Genomic DNA, 22,476 nt, shown 5'->3' on the forward strand with positions numbered 1-22,476 from the left:
TTACAAAAAATGATTCCCTTCATATCTGCATTTAATATTGCATGATTTACATAATGGCTGCAGAATGGCCAATTCTAAAATAATAGTAGTGAATTAAAAGAATTTTTTTAGGCAGGCAAACTGATTGTCTTCCATGCTGGGGATTGGAAATAGAAGGTAAATAAAGCTCAGTTTCTCTGGAGAGCTTCATGCTAATGTGTCCTGACACTGAGACTGTGAAAAAAGAGAAGAAAAGTTGCAGAAACCAGCACATTGTGCTGACTGCAGTGAAGCATTATCTTGTTCAAACTTGAACCAGGTATACAAACAGACAAAAACTCCCAAAATGTCAAAACTCAGCTGCGTATTCTTTGCATTTTCGTCTGCATGTAGTGGCACCATGCTGGTCTTAGATATGAAATTCCCAGATCCCACAGCCTGTGATGTATTAGAGTAGAATATGTGTTTTAAATGTCCTCTGTATGGTGCTAAAAGAAGTAAGAATTGGATTTTTGAATCTCATGTGCAAAGAGTTTCACATAGATTACATTTCTCTCCCAGAGATTCTTCACAAAGTCGGCAAAAGCTTATTATGGAGCTTAAGGCTAAGAAGATGACACCTAATCACATATTTAGAGTGTGATGTCTTAAGAGCGTGTTTATTATGATTCATTAGGAATGCATAACTGACACTTCATGTAATATTCCTTTGCTATTTCAAATATCTCAGTGTTGCAGATGAGAGTTAAATGCTGGATAATGCATGCGATCATCTGACATGCAGTTTGTAGACACTATTGTGGTTCAAATGGACTGTAGCTAAAGAGGCCGATTCAAGTCTTTGTAAAACAGAGTGTATACAGCCATCTAGTGTCGCCCAGTCATTTAAATCAACTGTGACAACTGTCTTTTTCTGTTGTCGGTTTGCAGCTGAGCTGCAGCTGGGAGACAGTAAGCTCCTTTGTGACCATTAGATCCTGGCGTAGCAGAAAAACATACAGAAGTCAGTTCATTTAATTTTTATGAATTATGAAGAAAGCGGAAGTACTGATGGACCCCTCAGTGGGGGCCAGAAGCCAGTGCTACATTAATGATCAGCTCACAGTCCTGGTGGGCGGCAGCTATGAAGGAGAATAAACAATAAGCGATGGCTCAGCGTGCTCTTATACTGGAGAATTAGCTGTGGCTACCAAAGCTGAGAGTTCAAAGGGAAATTTTAGCTTTGCTGCAGCTGGTTTGTTAGAGTGTGATCTCAATTTCTGTTTTATTTTGCATATATTTTCTATTGTGTATTTTATTTTGAAAGTGGCTTATGTTATTTCCTATTTTGTTTCTTGTCCAGGTGTGTTGGATTAATCAATACAGGTGTGTCTAAATAAATGAGGCGATCACTCCCAGCTGTGTGTTGGCTAAGAGTGAAGTCAGAGAAAGAGGAACTGTTTGGTGTGACTTATTTGATTCTGGAGGAATGTGTCCATGTAAAATTGACACGGTAGTCCAGGTACCATGCAGCACCGCAGTGCAGTTACTTACCTCCTGACATGGTTGTTTGTGATACTCAACAACGGTAAGAAATCAACACAGAAGAAGCTGGTAAGAAAACCTCAAATTTGCAGAGCAATGATGGGAATACCAGAACAGAAGCTAAAGATGATACTTTAGAAACAGAGTTGTTTTTATTGTCATTACAATAGTGAATTGTAATGAAATTAGAGCAGCTCAAGACTGTGAGGTTCAACAAGGAAGTGAAAAAAACATTAGTGTGCAAAACCAAGGAAATTACTGTTTAAATATGCACTAAATAAATAAAAATAGCAATAATTAAAAAAAAAAAAAAACAGGAGTACACATTTCATTTACACTTGATTATCTTGCAAGAAATACAAGGAATCTGGAAAACTTCACCTGCACTGTTCAGTACCAGGTATTTATGTCTGAGTCACACTGGTGGAATTTTTGGCAAAAGATGTCCTGGATTGATTTTAGAACAGTGAATTGAACAATTCAAAATGGACCAATATCCACTATGAATTGTATCGTCAGTCACAAATTATGAAATGATTCGAAGCATTTAAACAAATAGTTACACCCCTACTCCATAAGCATCAAGCACCTCTGTTATAAGTTCTTATATACATCAGCCACATCCAATTGTAATTTTTTGCAAGAGCAGCTGGAGTGTTTTTGTTGCTTCTTCCCCCATTTTCTGTCAGCTGCAGTGTGTCCCTGTGGCCACTTTTAAAGTGTTAGTCCAGATCCCAAACATCCCTTCAGAAACCCAAAGGTAAAATCTGCAGTTCTTGCACTTTATGAGGCAAAACTATCATCTGCCTCCAGGGAGTTTAGTGATTCTGAAGGCAGTGTAGCTGTTTCCACAAAGCTCACCAGTGTGAATGTATGTTTGGCAGTGAAGCAAAATAACTAAAAGGCAAGTCTTGCACTGACTTTAACTACAGGCACATTATCTGGTTCTCTTCTTTTTATTCAGTCAGTGCCGTGCTGCATTAACACATTTCAAACAAAGCCTACTTCAAAATAGTTGAAATTCATATGGGAACTTGAGAAGATGCCAAAAGAATTTCCTTTCAGGTTGACCATTTCATTAGGTGGAAATACCTTGGTGTATAAGAGTCAGCTTTTTGATAAAAATAAAAAAAAAAGTGCAGAAAGACCAGAAGACTTATAAGGAAGATGAAAGATCCTCTGGCAAACTGGGAGGCGGCTGTCACAAATCTCTCAAGTTATTTCCACTATAGTTCATTCCTCAATTTTTTTTCTTTTTAATAGAGATTCCTTGCATTAAACCTTAAATTAGATTTATTAAAATTCATGAAATCATTTGTATTTAAAGCATTTTTGTTCTCCTCTTAGTACAAACAAGCTTTCCATGTGCTTAATTAACTTTTGGAAACTTAATTGAGCATTGCCTACAGCAGATGAAACAATTAAGAAAGACAGAGAAGCAAAATATCACCGTCAAACAATGAAACCAAGCGGTGAATTAGAAGAAAACGTCTTTGTAATTCAACAGTGAAAAAACACAACCATTGCCCTTTCATTCAAGGTAACACTGCATAAATAACACACTGACAAAGAGCACAGAACCAGTGAAATGCCTTTTTGTAAACCTGTAAACCATGTGATGTCAAACAGATTACATTACAACTTTGAAGAGGTTATTATCTAAACCCATGAACTCTTTCTCAAAGATATCCTGACAGAAAGAAAATGCATACCGGAAAGGTGAAGGTTGAAAGCTCATTTTGTTTGCCCTCTACATATAAAAACACTGTATTAATTAAAAATATACCAAACAGAAATATCTCTCAAGGGAATCAGAGCTCCATTAACATACAAGACTGCACACTGCAAACTACTTAAACACTGATAATTTGTCACTCTGATCAAAATGAACTACAATTGGGTACATAAAAGCAAAACAAAAATACAAATTAGTTTCTTATTATAGCATACAATATTGGGCTGTATGACATTTGCTCTACCAGTTAGCTTTTTAAGATTACTTTTCCCTTTTTTAATGCTTGTATGGAACTAGATTTTGAAATCTTATAAGAATTCTTGAAAAGTAATAATGACTTACTGCATTAAGAGATAATTATACCACTTTCTTGGGATTTTCTTCTTAAATTTTGTATTCTTTCCTATTTTTAGGCTACCTCTTTATGCATTTTAGTTTTGTTGTTTCTTTGTATTTGTTTTCAATGATTAAGTAAAATATTCTTGTTTTGAACTGCTTTGATAATGCAGACAGTTTGGTCTAAAAGAGAAATTGATTGAAGTAGCTGTCAAAAAAATTTGCAAGATGTCTGATGTTCACTTCAAACATTTCCTAAGTCTCAGAACAGAATGTTCAACCCTGTTAAAACACTGAAACGCCCGGCTGAAGGTAAATCTTCTCAACCTGAAGATGGAAGTTACAGACAGCACATTTCTCAAGCGCAGGTGCTGGAGCAAACTGGGGAGTCTGAATGACAAACCCAATTGTTTGAAGTCAAATCACTTTTCCTCAGTAGGAGGACTACTTTCCATTTTAAATTTCTCATATCTTTGTTTATTTGTATTTTTATTCCATAAGAACACAAAGCCAATGTGTGGATGGAATTTAGAAAATGTGATTTTTCATTTCAGAACAGTGTTATGCTTCAACTTGTTAGCAGTCTGTTCCTTTTTCAGGAACATACACTAGAAATATGGTCTGATGTGGCAATATCTATATTTTATGGTGCTTCCTTCGTTGCTTGATGATATGTTTGTTGCTCCCTGTGGAGATTAGAGATGGAAACAGTGTTTTTTAGCTGGAAAGGTAAACGCTTCTGCTGCAGGGCACACTTCCCAGGTCAGGTTCTCATTAGGGGCTGAGCACTATAAGACGTGACTTCTCCAACAATCTGAAGGAGGCAATTCTAAAAATAAAAAAATAAATAAAAGCTATATGACCTTTAGAGGTAATCAAAACAAAAGCTGTTAAAATACAATAAAAAATAAACAGTACTCTCACTATGGATACTGACTAAGGAAGCAACAATCCAATGTAATATGTGAATGTAGAATATAAACATTTATAATAAAATTATGTTTTTCATTTCTACTGCAGTTTTTTCAACAATATCTAAAGATTTAGAATAATTATGCACACATTTAAACACCAGTTTCTACTCTCCTTCCATATGGACACATAACAGCAGAGACACACAGGCTTGGGGGTCAGAGTGACCATTTTTTTCTCGTTTTTCTATCATCACCACTCACCCTCTTCCTCGTTCTGCATTCACCCCACAACAGTAGTTAGCATCAGGATTTCTGGTTTGCCCAACTCATACAGATGGGATAAAATGAGATGGGGTTTTTTTTTCCCTCCGTGGCTGCAGTTCTCTCATGACTGCAGTGGAGGAATGAGAAATGTTTTTTCTCCCTTGAGTCTAAGGACACAATTAAAGCTGATAATAATGCAATAATGGGGCTCTTTTAAAAGGTAATTATGAGAGAGAGAAAAAAAAACACAAGTACTTTGACAAGTAAATTTTATGTGTGAAACATTAAAAAGGGAAATTGGGCAAAAATAAATATAGAAAACTAAGACAATAATTAAAAAAGGCTTGTTCATATCTCCTAATATACATTGATTGTTACAAAATAAAATATATGTTTTTCCAATACTTTCAGCCAATTTCTGTAACTTTCTACTTATTATTTGGTTCTATTAATAGCTCCCACAGCCAACCCACAGAGGATTTAAACTGAATGTGGGATTATACAACAGATGTGGAAGGAGTAGCAGGGTTTCAGCACGACACTTGGCCAGCGCTGACATGACAGGAAAGACATGAAGGACTGTCACCACTGGCCATCTCTGTTATTGCAGTTTTCCAAAATTGTGCCTGAACAGCCAAACAAAGAGCACTTTGTTGTGGCCACAGCAAAGGTATTTTTTTTTGTTTTGTTTTTTTTACAAAGGGTTACAAATTTACTTTTGCATTTTTCATTATAAACTGAAATTCTGTTATTTTTCTCCAGCATCACCATTCCCTACACTAGTATTGGCAAAACTGAGTGCTGTATTTGTTGATTTTGGCTTCAATGACCAATGAGGATATAAGACAAAAGACTTAAAATGCTTTCTACTACTCAACAGCAGCGCGGAAATTATCAAAATATGAATTGTAAGGGTGGCATATAGTCAACATTGATTAGCTAAAACAATAAAAGTAGCATGTGTGATGTTGCATTGTTGCATTGTTGGGATAATAAAATTAATTCATTCATTTAGACTCTGTAAATAAAACTTTACAATTATGTTTTTGTGTGGGGCCCAGAAACAAAGCATCTTCTGCCTATAAGCTAATATTCATGATGGAGGTTCACAAAACTGCAACTAAACAAACCAGCAGACCTCTGAAACTATGTTCTGTAGACTAACAAGGTCATCCGGGACTAATTTCGTCGAATGCCTTGCATCCAAACCCAACACAGAATGTCAGCAAAAGCTTCGAAAGGATCTTTGCGCCTTGCAGTTAGTGAGTCAATCATAAACCCCTATAAGGGAAGATTTGAAGCCAATAGAGCACATCTGTCCATCAGTTAAATTGTGGTCAAAAACAGGGCCATGTAGCAAGAGAGTGGTCCAAAGCACAGCAACAAACCTGTATCAGAAAGATCAGGAAAAATAAAAGAATCAACATAATTTCTTAAATGCAGTGGTGGGAACCCAAGAGAGCTGTGCAAAAGTTAATCTGCAGCAATAATGCATAAAACAAATCAATCACCCAAACTTCCCCTCTGTGGGTTTTGTGTTCCTGTTTCCACTTCCCACAGTGTAAACTCCACTCCTTTGGTTATTATTGTTATGGCTCTGAGCCAATGGAATCTCTCTTTTTCTTATGAGCCAATCAGCACTCTTCTTTTTTTAAATTGTATCTTTCTTTCCTTGGCTTCCAGGCTGAATAACATTGTTAAGTACAAAGGTTCAGACTTGAGTCAATTCTGCTTTTTTTGTATTGTTGATTTGAGTTTGTTTTTTAATTCACAGACTCATCACACATGTAAGAGCTGGGGCCTGTTTCAGAAAGGAGGTTAAGTGTAAACTCTGAGTGCATTAACCCTGAAATCAGGGAAACCCTGGGTTTTCCGTTTCAGAATGGGAGGTTTGTTAAACCAGAGTAAATAGAGTAAGTCAAACCCGTTTCTGAAAGAGAGGTAACTTTTACTCGGAGTCAGTATCCATGGTTACTTATGCTGTGAACCTAACCTGGTCGGGAGCAGGTTTTATTCTCCAAACTCAAAGTTTATGCCGGTCCCCTCCCCTTTTTAAAGACGAAGCGTTATTTTTCGCTTTAACCTTCATTGCCCAAATGTCCGTCACACAGAGACGGTCTAAGTGACAAGAATGGCTTGTTCTTTTTTGGAGGACCCAATAGACGAGGAGGCTGCATTAATTTGTAGAGAATTACATTTACGAGGATTTTGAGAAGACTCGATTTTTTTTTTTTTCACTTTTAGCTGCTGCCATGTTCTTTTAATTCCTGCAGGATTGCATCTACATGAAAATGAAATCAGGGACATTGAATTAGATTAATGTAACAATTACTTTTTGGAAACACAATTTGCTAGCACTGCTTACTTTCTTAATCCCATATAAACCTATACCCCTTGATCAATACAAGGGTAGTGTTGCAGCGTGTGTGTGCTGAGCGGGGTGCGAGCCACGAGAGACAAGGGGAGGGGCGATTGCAGGTGCAGATGGGGGGGGGGGGGGGGGTGAGCACGGAGCAGAGGTGTGTGCGTGGAATATATTGTGTGTTCGGAGGACGGAGCACTTAGTTAAATAAAGAGAAGGTGTCATTCCCAGAATAACTGTTTTGGAGTCATTCTTAATCCGCTCTGGAGGTTGAGGGTTTCGAACGGGAAGTGAACCCCGAAGGAGAATTCCCTTCGGCCCTGAAGGAAATCTCCCCTGCGCTTTTGACCACGGTCGGAAAGACGAGAGAAAAGAAAGGAGAAGTCTTCGCGCAGCGAAAGGTTCAACAGTAGACAAAAGTTCACTTTGAAAAACACAATTGCATGTATTAATATTAAAATGACCAACGTTTGCAAGAGGGGAATGTTAACAAGAAAGTCCTTTAAACATTACCGACGTTAAATGCATTTCCCCCCAGATTGGTTCTGTACACTATGCAGCATTTCATGCATTTACACCAGGAATAACACTTCAAAAGTACTCCTAAATATCCCCATTTTTTTATTTCACACCGTACGCTATTTAAAAAATTATTACAGTCAATATTTTATGACAATGATTTAAATGCAAACTTAGGCATTAACTTGAGCAGCTATGTTTTCCCACGCTAACTGTCTCTGTTTTGCAGATGCAGCGGTGTTGCTTTTCTTCCGGAATATGTGCTCATATTCACTGTAACTCTGCAGCAGCACGTCAAGTTCAGCTGGCGAAAAATACGCAGACCTCTTTTTTTCACGGTTGCCATGGTGACTCGTGATATCTGCGCTCCATTGATAATGGCTTCTTATAGTCGCGGTGCTCACGCTCACCTCCGAATCAGTCCACTCAGAGTTGATTGATCTTACTCGGATCAGCTTCTCTGAAACAGAAAACTCAGAGTTGTTAATCTCCCGATTGACCAACTCGGAGTTCAAGTTCAACCTCAGAGTTGGTTGGACCTCCTTTCTGAAACAGGCCCCTGGACCGATCAACCTCGCCCCCTAACTTTCCAAACAGCAAGGCTCCAAGAAGGCAAAATCCCGTAGAGTTCTATAGAGAAATAAACCGCTAATACTCATTCATTCTATTTGTCAGAATAACCATTCTTCCTCATACCTTTTATTTACATGTTGTGGGTTTCTTTTCTTTTCTTTTCATTTTATCATTTTATTTTTCTGTAGTACAAGTCATGGAAGTTATAAACGGACCAATCAGATGTCTTGCTAAAACCTTGTGGTCTGACGTTGAACGTTCGAAACATTTGATTAACAGATTCTCCCTAGCCCACTTTCAAGTGGTAGGGGTGTGGACTTCTAACAAGGTCAATTCAGAGTGGCGATAATGGTTGCCTTAGAAATGTTGACTCAGACTGACTCGGACCAATCACTGCTTGATGACAATGTCTGGCTCCAACAAGCTAGCGTCCATGTCCCAAAAAAACGTCGACTGAATTGCTTTCATTTTGATGGAACCAGAAGCAAGTAATACAGTCAATGGTCACACAAAAGTAAAGAAAAGATATATACAGGATGGTTCAATAACTCTGGCCCACCACGAAGAAATGGACAGCTTGGTTTTTAAAATAGCCGTTGATGGTCACATACAAAAATGTTTTTAATTTCACATTCTTTTCTACATCAAAAATTAATATTTACCGGTACCTTTAAATTCATTTATTTGTGTTCAGTCTTGAAGCTCTGTGTGATGTGAAAAAACATTCTGAAAATAAGGCAGAAAGTACATCTCACTTGTTCGATAACATTCGAAAAATTCATATTATTTAACAAGTTTGATTAAAGGATCTGCACTGGTAAGATGAAAGTGTTGCATATCAAAGCATCTGACAACTGAGTTGCATCTAATTATAAAAAATAAGTATTTAGTTGTAGAGTATGCAGATTACAGCCAGAGTGGAATGTAGGCCTTTAACTTAATTGGTCCAAAAGGAACCCAGACATCCCAGATCTGTATCACTCTTTGACTCTTCAAAATTCTTGTCAATCATGGACAAGATCACAACATCCCCCAAGTTGATGTGATTAAGTGAAAATAAATGATGCAGGATAAATGAAGAGCGTGCATTAGTCTTTTGGGATTTTATCTCACTTTCTTTGATTTTGTGCTTTTATGTATCAAAAAGGGCAATCACACAACTGATATATTATACTTTGTAACAACTTAGGAAAAAAAAGTTTTAGGTAAATGTAAAAGACAGTTTTTATTCCTTCATTCATTCATTTTCTTAACCGTTTTTCCCTTTCGGGGTCACGGGGCTGCCGGAGCCTATCCCGGCCACTCGTGGGCGAAGGCAGGGGACAACCTGGACAGGTCGCCAGTCTGTCGCAGGGTAGAATGTCCACAAACACACACCCATTCACTCTCACACTCACACCTAGGGACAATTTAGAGTGACCAATTGACCTTGTGGGAGGAAGCCGGAGACCCCGGAGAAAACCCACGCATGCACGGGGAGAACATGCAAACTCCACACAGAAAGGTCCCCCGTGATGTTGTTTTTCACATCCCCCAGCCGGGCAGTTTTTAATGCTAGTTTTTTTTTTTTTTTTTTTTTTGTCTCAAACATATCAGAAAAATGTCTATTTCTGCATTTCTGGACCAAAACCTGTTTTTATGATTCAAGGACATCTTGTTACCTTCACACCTATAAGAGCTACAAGTACAGCCATCGCTTACATGTGGTCACAAAACAGTTCCACTGCAGAAACTGAGGCTTAGAGTCTTGCCTAAGGGTACCACAGAGGGGTTCTATCATAAACACACAAAAATGACGATGCCAACTGTTGGCAACAAAAAGCCAGCATCTGAGATAGGAAGTCCCACACACACCCTTGCCGATGGTTATTTACGTTTGTAATGATAGCATCATTGCAGATGTGTTAAGATTTCAAATTAACGTGTGCTTCCCTCAAGATGAAGCCTTTGTCAGAGCAGTTCTTTTATTTCTTCCACAAGACACTACAAAAACATCCCAACTTCACAAACCTTTACAAAGGGAAGCCTAACAAACAAAAGGGCACAGCTCGCAGTCTACAGCTGTCAAGGACAAAAATGTTGAGCATTCTGAAGTGAAAAAACATGACTGAGGCGAGCGCTTCTTCCTGTAGAGCTTCAGGGATGTTTGCAAAAAAGAAGGAGGCCAAATAATGTCTAAAGCACTTTGTCCTTTTAATAGCATCGATGCCTGAATGAGTTGTGAGTTTGTCTTCAATGACAGACTAAAATTCTATTTGGGCAAAAATCCAAATCAAAAAGATGTGTGTAGTCTGTTCTGTGACCACTAAATCAACTGTTGGTTTCTTGAAAACAATGTTTTGAGACTGAAACCTTGTGTACGTTCACTTATCTCATCTATTGATTTTTAGAAGTGCCAACACTTTGAGAAAACAAGGGATCAATAGTAGTCTACCACAAAGGGGCTTCCAGTCGGCCCAACACAGTGACTCACCAGTGCAGGCGCATTGACCACTGAGAGGTTGTAGCCATAAAGGAACGACGAGCCCAGGGCCCCGAAGAAGGCTGCACCGAGCAGGCATGCTGTGATCGACTGCTAAAGGAAGAGGACAGGTGAAAGATTAGATACAGAGAGACATGCTTGTTATACAAAGGCATGCCTTGTCAGTCGCAGTCACATCAATGTCAAGGTCAGACCAAACCCAGGGGTCTATGTAGGTCTGCGTATTCAGGCCAGTAAACTAGGTTATTCACTTCACTTTCTCCTTGAGGAGATCATTGCTTTTATATACCAGCAGCACAGCGCCAAGCCGGTGTGTGGCAGGTGCACACTCTCCTTGACACAGTAAAGTGCAGCCAAATACATTTTTTGAATTACTTGTTGAAATCCAAACATACTCATACATAAATACATTTTAGTAATGCATGTGTTTACACATAAAAGCACCACATTCTGACAAAGCTTTCTTAAAGTGTTAATGCACTAAAACTAAAATTTCAAAAACTTTCCCAAAATAAGATAAAGTATAAAATGAATAAAAGTCAATGGATGCAACAGAAAAGACTTTGCTCTTCAATGAGTCACTGCAGCACCTTGTTTCGCTTCTTTTTGTACCACTACTGCTAGTTGACCTAGTTTCAATTAAACATTAAATACTCAAAAGACCACTTTATTCGGGTGGTTTTATTATTAACAAACAGATACTGCAGGATTACCAGGCATTCAGAGATAAACAAATACAAATAAAAACAAATCATTGTACCTCCACCGCCATGCTTGATACTTAGTATAAGATTGTTTTGCTCTTCTTTATTTTTTTTAACTCCGCAAAGTTTCACTACGGTCAAACATTTCCTTTTCATTCATTTAAAATACTGTATCAAATGTGTTTATTTAGATTTAAGTTCTGACGTCTAGTTATTTTAAGATAATAGATCTGGCATCATTTCCCAACAACTCAGGATTGTGTCTTTAAAGCCCTTTAGTCAAAGGCCAAAGCATTAGATTGCAACTGTTTTTTTTATTATTATTTTTTAGATTATTATTAAGTACTTTTGGCTTAAACTACATTGGAATTTTTATTACTGTCTTTTTCTAATAGTTCTGTTTAGAAACTTTGGACAGTTTTAATGACCTGCAGGAAGCCTGTTGAGCCTAACTTACAGCTCTTATCATTTTACTTTTTTCCAAAGCACTTTGTTGTCCAACTCTTTCGGAAAATTCCTGGAATATCTACTTTTAAATTTGCTTTTGTTTCGATTGTTTTTTTTCATTTTCGGACTTGTGCAGGAGTTGAATTGGCCTTAGAAACTTTTGAAAAACTAAGTATCAGAAAAGCACAGTGTCGGCCAATTTATAGCAATAAACAGTGACTACCTAACATCCTCTCCTTCATGTAGCAAAATATTCAAGTGTTTTTAGGAAAATGCCGATCAAATTGCAAGTTTGCTTAATTATATTTTAGGGGTCAAAAATGATCTAAAATTGTTGTCTCATAAATGTGATTTGGAATTTTTTTATTAGCATTTGCAGTCTTTTAAATGTTTTAACTATATTTTAACTTGTAAATGATTTTGATATGTGTCACCACGTTGCAGCATGGCAGAGTAGTGGTCAGTGCTCTCATCTCACAGCAAGAAGGCTCTGGTTCAAAGCCTGGCTTAGACCTTTCTGTGTGGAGTTTGCGTGTTTTCTCCCACCGGTTTTCTCTGGCTTCCTCCCATAGTTCAAAACATACTTCAAGGGTTAATTGGGGAATCTAAATTGAATCGGTTAGTTCAAAAGGGGCCCAAGTCCAAGAGGTTTGTTTTTCCAGGAAATGATTTTAATTGCATAGCTTAAAGAGAGGCTACACCAAATGATTAATACTTTACCCAGATTTAGCACCAGTTCATAGCTTACAAATGCTTTAATATGAAGCACCTCACTTTTGTAATTTCAGAGGGCTAGCAAACTAAAGTCTCTGGACTTGGCCCCTTCTTGAATTAAACAGGGGCGCTGCCATATTGGATAACTAGTGCTGCCATCTTTGAGATAAAGCAAAACCCATGCAAGAGAGACCAGAGTCCAGGAATTTTGCACCTAATGCATTTTAAATGTCAAGCATAGTCAATACGGACTTGGGACTTTTTTGCACATAATCAGATAGCTTTTCCCTCGAAGACCATAGAACATATAATATCTCCATTTTGAAAAATTGTGGACTTGGGCCTTTTTTGAACCAACCGATTCAATTGTCTCTAGGTGTGAATGTGTGTGGTTGTGTGACCCTGCAACAGACTGGAGACCTGTTCAGGGTGTGCCCCGCCTCGCCAATAGTAGGTGGGTTGGTTCTGGCAGCACTATGACCCCAAAAGGCATTCAGCAGGTTCAGAAAATGAATGAATGGATAGATAGATGGATGTTACCATTTTTCTTTAAAAAAGAACTGTGGCCACAAATTGGGATTTTTTTGAGATGGTATTTGCATTTTTTGTCACTGTTCTGTCTCATGTCTCATCATTCTGTCGATGATAAAATTAAAGGCCAACTCTGTTATTCCTGCTTGGAATTTAAATTTCTGACTAAAGGGGGAAAAAAACAAAAATAAATTTAAAAAACCATTACATTACAGTTTTCTTTGCCATTTCTATTTAAAAAATTCAATGTGGTGCCTGGATTGAACAGACAGTCATTGCAATGTTGACAAATAACAGACTGTAGAAATTTGTGCATACAGCTAAAGCAAACTCATCCAATAGTAAATGAAGTGTGCGGTGCATTACACCTTTTAGTTGTAATGTTCTAGCTGCTGCAAAGTTTAAAGAATATTTTTTGTCTTTTTTTATAAGTTTCCATTAAACATTAGACTTTCAATTTCCTGCTAAATTTGTTCCACTTCTGCGCATATTCACTTGATTGTGAAACTACCTTTTCAGGAAAATACTGTATAAAATGTCCTCAAAAATAATTTTTTTTCTATTAAAGATTACCTAAAGTAATGGCACGTATTGGTGAGACATCAAAACAAAAACTTATCCTTATTAAGCAAAATAAAGTACGACAGGTCCAATTTAAATTTTACTCTAACTTTTGATATACTCTAACTCTGACTAAACCTATTTTCTTTTCAAAATGAAAGAAAGATAACAGTTTGTTGTAACGCTATTGGTTTTATTGTTTAAAGAGTTTGATGAGTTTAAAAAGCCAAGTCCTGTATTCTTCTAATGAATACATATTTTTTTGAATAAGTATATATATATATATATATATATATATATATATATATATATATATATATATATATATATATATATATATATATATATATATATATATATACATACTGTTTGAGTCTATAATGTATTTGATTTAAAGACTGACTGATGCTGATAAACAGAATTGCTAAATTACTTCTGATTGTCTGAATTTTAAATAATATATATTTTTATGGTCATTGAACTTTTGATTTATTTTATAGAAACATTATTTATGAGGCTGGCATAAAAATTGCACCATCGTAGGAAATGTGTCTGCAGCATCCTCAGAAAGTCACAACACAATTTCCAAGAACAGGAAACCATTTGATCCTTGTCCAAATAGCAAAGGTCATTTGTTTATTAAATGACATGCACTTTTGTTACTCAGCGCTGATATGATGCCCGTTTGTCATAACAGAGGGCAAATGGATGACACAACTGGCAAATAACAAAAACACTACCACATTATCAGAACAGAGCATCCAGTCCATACACGGTACCAGTTCTACATAATTACCCATGAAAAGATATAATTATGTTCCATTTGACACTTGTCTGACACAGATGTTCTGAACAATGAACCAAACTAACCTTTTCAATGCCCGGGTCTGAGCTTACTTTGTGGTCATCATGCCCCCCTTTTGGTTTTTTCATGATCAAGCTTCAGAAACCTAAAATGAGAAGAGAAAAATGTAAAACATGGAACTTCACAGCTAGACTGGAAAGCAACACATAAATCATTTCACAGCAAGGATGCAGAATAGGACTTTCTGACAGAAAACCGACGAGTAAAACATCTGCTAGAAAGGAAATGACAAAATCCTGACATGCTGACAAGCAACACTGGTCTGAAAGCACACAGAATTATAGATCTGAGTTTGGTAGCAAGTTCAGAGTTTACCTAAAAAAGCGCATCTCAAGAGAAGGCACTTAAATATGTTTAACTATTTTTGAATCAGGGTAATGTGTTAACCACAGACTGAAGTATTGAGTTTTTAATCCATTATTTTTACTAGTTAAAGAGTGACCTGGGCTTTGTTTTCTTTTACATTTGAGTGAGAGTTCAGTAAACAGACAGAAGACTAAGTCTGCCACCTAGTGCTTATAAAAATAATGGAAAGATTAGAGCAGAAAGATAAAATGTAAAATGGGAATTCTTTTCTTGCATCCCGGTTGAAGGTGGATTTTTGACATTCCTTTTATCTTTGTATTGAAATTGTTTTTGTGGCATGAAAACAGTGAGTCTTGAAATGAATCCTGGATTGTTCAGTAACCTTTCCGTGGCATAATCGGCAAGAAACAAGGATGTTGTTGAATGAGAAAACCACTTACTAAGTATACAGGGTTCACATGTGAACTAAAGTCCCCTGGTGTTTCCCTCTAACACAGTCGACAGCATTTAATTATCTGGTAAATATGAAGTCCCTGATGGGATGCAAATGAAAATCCGGAGGACTCCAAGTCACAATGAGCAGCTGTGACATCCCAGACCTAAAGCAGAGAACTAACCGCTTCCTAAAATCAAGCTAAACACCCATAATCCCCCAAGTGCTTTACATCTGAAGTGGGTGTGTAATGACTCACAAGACAATGTTGGAATAGAACTGTTCACTTCAATCATTACAGACCCACTCCTATGAAAATCATGTTTTGTTGCTTTTAACATGTTCTTGTAGCATTTTTCTGATGATGGAGGACATATAAAAAGAAAATTAAGCTTAAAGCTGCACTTCTTATTTCTTTTTTCAAATCGTTGTGATCCAGGAGGAGACAAAACAATGTTATTTGAAAAAGCTTGAAGCAGTCATGTAGGTGCAACAGTCAGTGGGTCATAACCTCTGCTCCATTCTGATGCCTCCACTTCCAGATGACTAGATCCATGAACTTTTTTGTTTTCCTCGTCTTAGCTGACGTCCAACTCAAACCATCTACGGCTGGATATCTCTGATATTGCTCGCCATTTTTGCTGCACCGCCAATGTTAGGTTGGAGGATTTAGGGGCTGTAAGCTGGCAGGAGAGCATGAAAACAAGGATGATGAGATGTGGGGGCTACTCTAAGAGCCCCGCCCATACCTCAAAGGTGAATTCCTAATGAACTCTTGCCACTTTGCAGAAACTATGTCCTAACAACAAAGGTTTTTTTTTCTTAGCTAAAAACAGCACAATTATAATTAAAAAAAACACTGGGAATGCTTTGAAAATAGATCAAAAGATGATTGGAGTGGGTCTTTACAGCTGGCTACCAAGAACAGAGCTAAAACATACTGTGCTGCTAAAGGAGGTGCCATCCTTCCCTTTTCTGTGCACACTCTTTAGGATCATGGCTCTGACTGTACTTTCTTCCAGCAATCTCTGAGTAAAGGCAGGAAATGCCTCAGACAGGTATCCAAGTCCATCACAGGGTTTGTCTCAAACAAGTGATTCAAGGTAAGGAGTATTCCTTTTAAAACACTGTTCTTGCGTCACATGTCCTCCACATAAGGTTTTGTCACGTACATGCAGTGAATGTTTGTTTACAATGCAGCAGAGGGTTATCAGAGGCACAAGTTATTGACTTTTGACTTTGGGCTGCGGCCTACGCCCTTAATCATATACCCCAAACATAATGATGCTTTAAAAAATGGTAATAAAGAAAGTCTTCTAGCAACAACTGTAAATGCTGAATGATATTTAAGGAGTTTTGTTGCCTTTTGAGCAAAACGAGGTCAATAACTGCACCTAGTAGGGTTTTGGCTTAATAAAAAATGCAAAAAATTAGTTTTCACAACATGACAAATGCTCTTCATTTTCCAAGTGTCATCCAGTGCAGACTCAACTATATACAACTGTGAAACAGAATGTTTTCACAACTTCTGAAACTCCTCTTGCAACATTCTGCATATCTGCAGCTGTTTGAAGCTTGTGCCACAGCCCAGGAGGCTTGCAAGATTCAGAAACTCAATGTAGTGCTGGTCACTCCTCCAGTCCACAGTTTTAAGTTTAAAGTTAATCTGGTAAGTTTCCTACAGCTGCTTTTTCATAGTAAGACTGACGCTGATAGCAGCAATCCCCTGTGCTGCCTCCCATTCTATGACGGGCCACATGTGGGGTTTTGAAATCAGCAGGGCTTTCCACGGCTTCTAGGTCGGATTACATCATTTGAAACTAGCTGGAACATTTACAGTAGGGACTAAAAACAAGAACCCAAAAAGGTGTTTCCGGCTTTGAACCAAAAAATTGCTTTTCTTCTGGGGCCGTGGCATCTCTGGTGCCATGTCATGTAATAATATCCTCCCACTTGGTTTGAATGTGGGCTGGCTGGCAAAAAATGCACCACAATTCTTTCTTTGGAAATCAATCACAATATGGAACAATGTTTGTCCAAAAAAAAAAAACAGTGAAGAGACCTGAACACATTTCAAAGCTAGCCTGAGGTGCGTGTTTTTGGATTGTAGAAGAAGGTCAGAATTGGGATTGTAAATACAAACTCCTTGCTGTCAGGAGTGGAAGTGTGCAGCTGCACAGCCTGAAAAAATCCCATCCCCAAAAGTCTGAGCACATTAGCTGAGAACTAAACCACTATCAAAGTGATTACCAGTTCCAGTGGTGCGAGAACAAAAGCTCAGTGCCGATCAATTCAATCAGGCCTCTGCTCCTGCAGCTGTTACACTGTTTGGAACCGCATAAGCTCAGATTGCATCTCATAAGACAGCACAAAAAAGGAATATGGAAACCTGCCAAGCATTGTCAGTGAGACTGAAATTGTAAACAACTGCAGGTGATTTTTGACGGTATATTGCTTTTGCTAAAATTAAGAATTAAAGAAAATGTTGTAAGTCTCCTTATGAGTTATTTCCTTTTAAAGCCAAATTATTAACCTGTTGAATACTTTTTCCGTGAGTAGACCCAAATAGCTCCAGTCAATATCTACTTAACACGAAGAAACATTTTCAAATTAACTGTTTTAGCAACTACTTATGTTACTCGAGAAATGAAAGGACAAGTAAGTCCCCACCTGCAGGAAAACAATAGTAAGAGGACAACAGCAGACTATATAAAACATCAGTGAGACTCCAGCATTTGCATCTGTTGTAATTCTGCTGGAACGCTTTAGTCAAAAGCCATCGCAGTACTGAATACATGAATTAAAAAGAGTCATAGTAGGCATGCTTACCAGCGTGATTAAAGCCTGTGTGTCCAGTGCACAAAGAGATACAACTTACTGAACAATATTGCCAAAAAAGCTGAGATAAGACTGAGAAATTATTAACTCCGGTGGCTTCGTGCCTTCCTCCCTTTCTTATGTCATCATAACAGTCAACTCAGTCAAACTCCAGACAAGAAACGTCAAGAAAAGAGACTTAAATTGTCAGTACTTCTATAGTTCTGGCATCAATTCATTATGACTTCAAAATATGACGACATTTGGGGAAATATTGATCACACAAGATTTTTTTTCACTTACAGAACAAATAGAAATAGTGTTAGATTTTTATTTCCTTTATTATTAAATTTGGCTACACATTTTTGCAATATTTCAAAGGTTTCTGTTTGTTTTTTATTGAGTTGGGGCCCGTTTAACTTTATTATTTGCCATTTTGTTGGAAGTTACATTAAGGAAGATGAACAAAAGGTGAAAATTCATTTTTCTTGACCAATTTACTGTACTGCTCCACTCAAATTTACGGTACATTTACCTTTCAGTCAAAACTGCAATCTGAAACTTCTCTTTAGTAATACTAATCCGAGAAATAACACCTAATTTGTTGAGCTGCTGAGCATGTCAACAAAGAAGAAAATTCAATTTCCTTTGCAATATTTTGGCCTCTTAGTTAAAATACTAGGGAAAGTTAGTTGAAATAAAAGTAAGTTAAAATAAAAATTAAAATATAGGCAAAACACTTTTTTTAAAGCTTTGTTCACCTCATAAGCAATATTGAATTTAAAGAATGTTATAAACTCATCATAGAGCCAGCTTTCCAGCTCAAGTAGGTTACATTTTTGTTGTTTTTATGTATTAAAACTTACATTCCTGCCAGACTTATTTAGCAAAATATAGAGATTTGAAACAAGTTTGATCAAAAAATTGTTTCATTTGGTGTTTTTTTAGCTTTTATAGAAAAAAAATACCAATCTATGTTTTTCCCCCATTCTTTCCCTGAGAAACACCTACAAGAACATGTACATAACGAAATGTTTGCTAACCCATATTTCGTCACGTGTTTTCCTAGAAAATGCAGTAATAGATCTACAGCATAGACATTTCTGAGTCATCAAAATTAAAGCTTGAAACAGACTGATAATGAAGGCTCTTTCTACACTGGAAACAGCAAAAACACAATCTGCACAAAGTTCTGAATCAATGCAGTCGTCATCCATTGACAGACACAGATTACGTCAAAAAGTCACTTTCTCGTGTGTTTTTCATGTTAGGCTAATTGATTGCTATTGCCTTCATTCTGCTTGTGCAATACAGCAGCATAGAGTTTACAACAGTCGCAAACAGCTTTTCCTCTGCAACAACAATTCACTTAATTTTTTGGACTAAGTGCATCACAATAAATTTATGAAGATAATATTAATGGAAAATTATTTCAATTATATTCAACTATTCCTGGCTTTGTAATGACACAAATACGGTTAAAGACGGGACATTTTAACATGGCAAACTTAAGAAAACTCCATCCATTTTCTAAACCTGTTTTGTCCCTATCCCGGCCACTTGTGGGGTACGGCAGGCTACACCCTGGAAAGGTTGCCAGTCTGTCACAGGGCCATCACACAACCATGCACACCTAGTGACAATTTAGAGTAACCAATTAACCTATGAAGCATGTGGAAGACTGTGGTAGGAAGCTGTAGTCCCCAGAGAAAACCCACACATGCAGGGGGAAAACCTACAAGAACATTTTCTTTAGAAAACTGCTGTTGTCAATTGTTTTAAAAATATCCCTGATTTTACTTCAAATCGAAGCAGCATTTGCTATAACTCCAACAAAAGCATCGCAAACAAGTTTTGCTCATTTTAATAGTCTGTGTTCAAATTTTGAGTGTACAGAGTACAGAAAAAAGTCACAATATTTGCCTCACCGATGCGGCATCCAAAGTGCCCCTTGTGTTCGTTTGAAGCTTGAAGCAGGTTTTTACCCAGAGTTTTAAAAAGGGTTTCATGCTGTTGCTCTTCTGGGTGCAGCGAGAACTAAGTTGCACCATTTTCTAACTTAGCAAAAACTAATAACAGACTATTACGATCATCAACAGGAACAAGACTGCAGTAGGAGTTTCAGAAAATCCCTGATGATGTTCACAAACAAAAAGAGAAAAGATCTACCAGAAGGGCATGTCAATATTGCAGTCAGACATGAAGACGAGGTCAAGTAAAGACACTTTTGGATCAGAGCTGGCAAAAATATCGAGTCACTCACCTCAAACAGTGTAAATTAAGTGCATTCTGTCAGCAAGCAGAGTCTCCAAGGTTTGAAATGGTGACTGCACAAAGGCCGTGATGACAGGATGACAGCTTCTCCTAACATTGAAGTGTTTCCTCCAGCTTACCCATCAGTCATTGTTCTGCTTCATTTTTTCTCCATGAGTAAGCCTGAGCAACAACTTCGTCATGTACCGGCCAAACAGCGCAGGCTCAGAATACCTCTCATACAGAAAAAGGTTGAAGGCTGACTTCCCAAAGCAGAAGAAAATAGGTTTCTGTAAGTGACATTTTTTTACACTCTTGAGCACAGTTACTTATTACATAGAAGTAGCACAAAAGTCTGTTCTCTAATCCCTAAAAAGACTTGCTCCTCTGGCTGCTTTTCCTCTGATCAATGGTTCCTTTCTTCTCCACCAGCCTGACAATGATGAAATTCTCAAAACCACAGCCTGGTGGCCATCTATAAAACAAGCTATACTTCTGCAGTGTGAACACTGCTGTAAAGAATCCCATCAGTGTGAGGACTGGCTGCTTGGCTTTTGCTAGATTTAGCAACTATCCTTGCAGTTTGCCTTGTCAGGAGCTGCCGTGAGAGAAAAAATTTCCTTCAGTAATGAGACTCGGGGTTGTAAGCTCAACTTCCCTCCGCTGGGATATCTTTCTTCAGCTTTGGAGTCGGGGTAGAAGAAGTATTAGGTTTCCGAGTGTGAGGACAAACCTTTCAGAGGGACATTCAAATTTGCCTCTTATTTTGAGCTTGCTTGTTTAGATTAAATTGATGCGGGATGCCTTTTTATGCACCTTGTTAGATTCTGTGCTGTGATAAATAGATGCACAATTAAAGCCTCTCCTCAGCTGCTTCTGCTAACACAGCAAAGTTCTCCCCTTAACCCGTGTCCTAGATTTCATTTATCTCTACATCAGTTTTACAAATTGAATAGAAGCTGCTAAGTTACACTCTGACTTACAATAGAACACTGCAGAGGCCTGATGAATGGCACCAATAAAAGCTGACTATGAACAAAAATAAAACTTTAAACTCACCAAACACTCTGGAATATGAGCGTCCAAATGCAGGACTATCCTGCAGGATCCTCAAACAAAGCCACTGTGGGCACATTTAAGTGGAAAACACCATGATCACATGAGAACTTGTAGAGTAACTTAATTTGCTGACGCTGGACTTCACCCAGATAGTGAGCGGAATGCACTTAATGAAAACCACCTTCTTCAAAGTTCTGACTATAACATTTCAAGTCATTGTGCAGCTTTTCCTGCTTTCAAGCAGCAAAATGCTTTACGTCCTGTTGCAACCTTATTAACTATTAACCTGTCTTCACTTTAATACTGATCCATTACATAACAGAGTCTGAGAACTGCGGTGTACATTGGTAGTTCAAATCCGTCATGTTTCCACTTTGCAGCTTTATTGATCATTAACCAGAATGTGACAACAACTGTATGAACATGCGCAACTATTTTTTTATTTACAATCTTACCTTGTAGTAGTCTCCACACTCAAAAAAAAGCATTCAAAAAAATAAAAATAAAACTTTGGTGGATTTTATTTTCAGACATATCTCAATTTTCTGTTCTGTATTGTTCAGTCATCCAGGGGGCAGATCATTGCTTGACTGCCCACGTACAATGTCAGAGGGAATGTGGAATAAATCATATATTAACCTTTTATCAGTGTCTAGATTGTCTCTTCTGATAGCAAACTGTGCATAAATATTCAGAGAAATTCAACCTACAGGGCTACACCCAGCTGTTTCATTTTCCCTACAGCAAAAACAGTTCAGTCAGTTTTACCTAAATGACCCCAGTGAGCCAAAAGCCCATCACGTTTTACTGTGAGCAAAACAGCAGCTGAGGCCCAAATGCTGCATCTGCACAAGGTCTGAATGAAAACACCATGTACTGATTTTGATGATAAAAAAGTCCACTCCGGTTTTTTTTGTTGTTTGGATGAATGTAGGCTGATGTGAGCAGCAAAATTCAGACTCAGAATAAAGTTTGACATTTTTAATGCCAGTCCTGATTATGGGACTCTCCAGTGTATTAACTATAGTTTGTATAAAAACATTTATCCCTGAGTCAACTTTCACCAAGCTTCAAATTCATTCAGTTCAGCAGATTGTC

General features: G+C 37.6%; 1 protein-coding gene across 7 annotated transcripts in view; it reads right to left on the minus strand.

Annotated features, from left to right (window-relative positions):
* Window positions 1-21,986, minus strand: part of slc2a9l2 (solute carrier family 2 member 9, like 2) — a 153,067-nt gene extending 131,081 nt beyond the window's left edge. For 2 of the 7 annotated variants that reach the window (XM_004068862.5, XM_078948023.1), the window contains exons 1-3: window positions 18,079-18,209; window positions 14,516-14,595; window positions 10,680-10,781 (exon numbers count right to left, since the gene is read on the minus strand). In XM_004068862.5, coding sequence (XP_004068910.1) covers window positions 10,680-10,781; window positions 14,516-14,578 — 165 coding nt within the window. In that variant the 5' untranslated portion in view covers window positions 14,579-14,595; window positions 18,079-18,209. Of the gene's footprint in view, window positions 1-10,679; window positions 10,782-14,515; window positions 14,596-18,078; window positions 18,210-20,329; window positions 20,712-21,378; window positions 21,695-21,833 lie in introns of those variants that run through there. The other 5 variants (XM_078948021.1, XM_011475092.4, XM_011475095.4 and 2 more) reach the window with 5 other exon arrangements.
* Between the last annotated feature and the right edge of the window lie 490 nt (window positions 21,987-22,476).

This window comes from Oryzias latipes, chromosome 5 (genome assembly GCF_053564925.1).
Source record: "Oryzias latipes strain Hd-rR chromosome 5, Olatipes_Hd-rR_3.1".
Lineage (NCBI taxonomy): Eukaryota > Metazoa > Chordata > Actinopteri > Beloniformes > Adrianichthyidae > Oryzias > Oryzias latipes.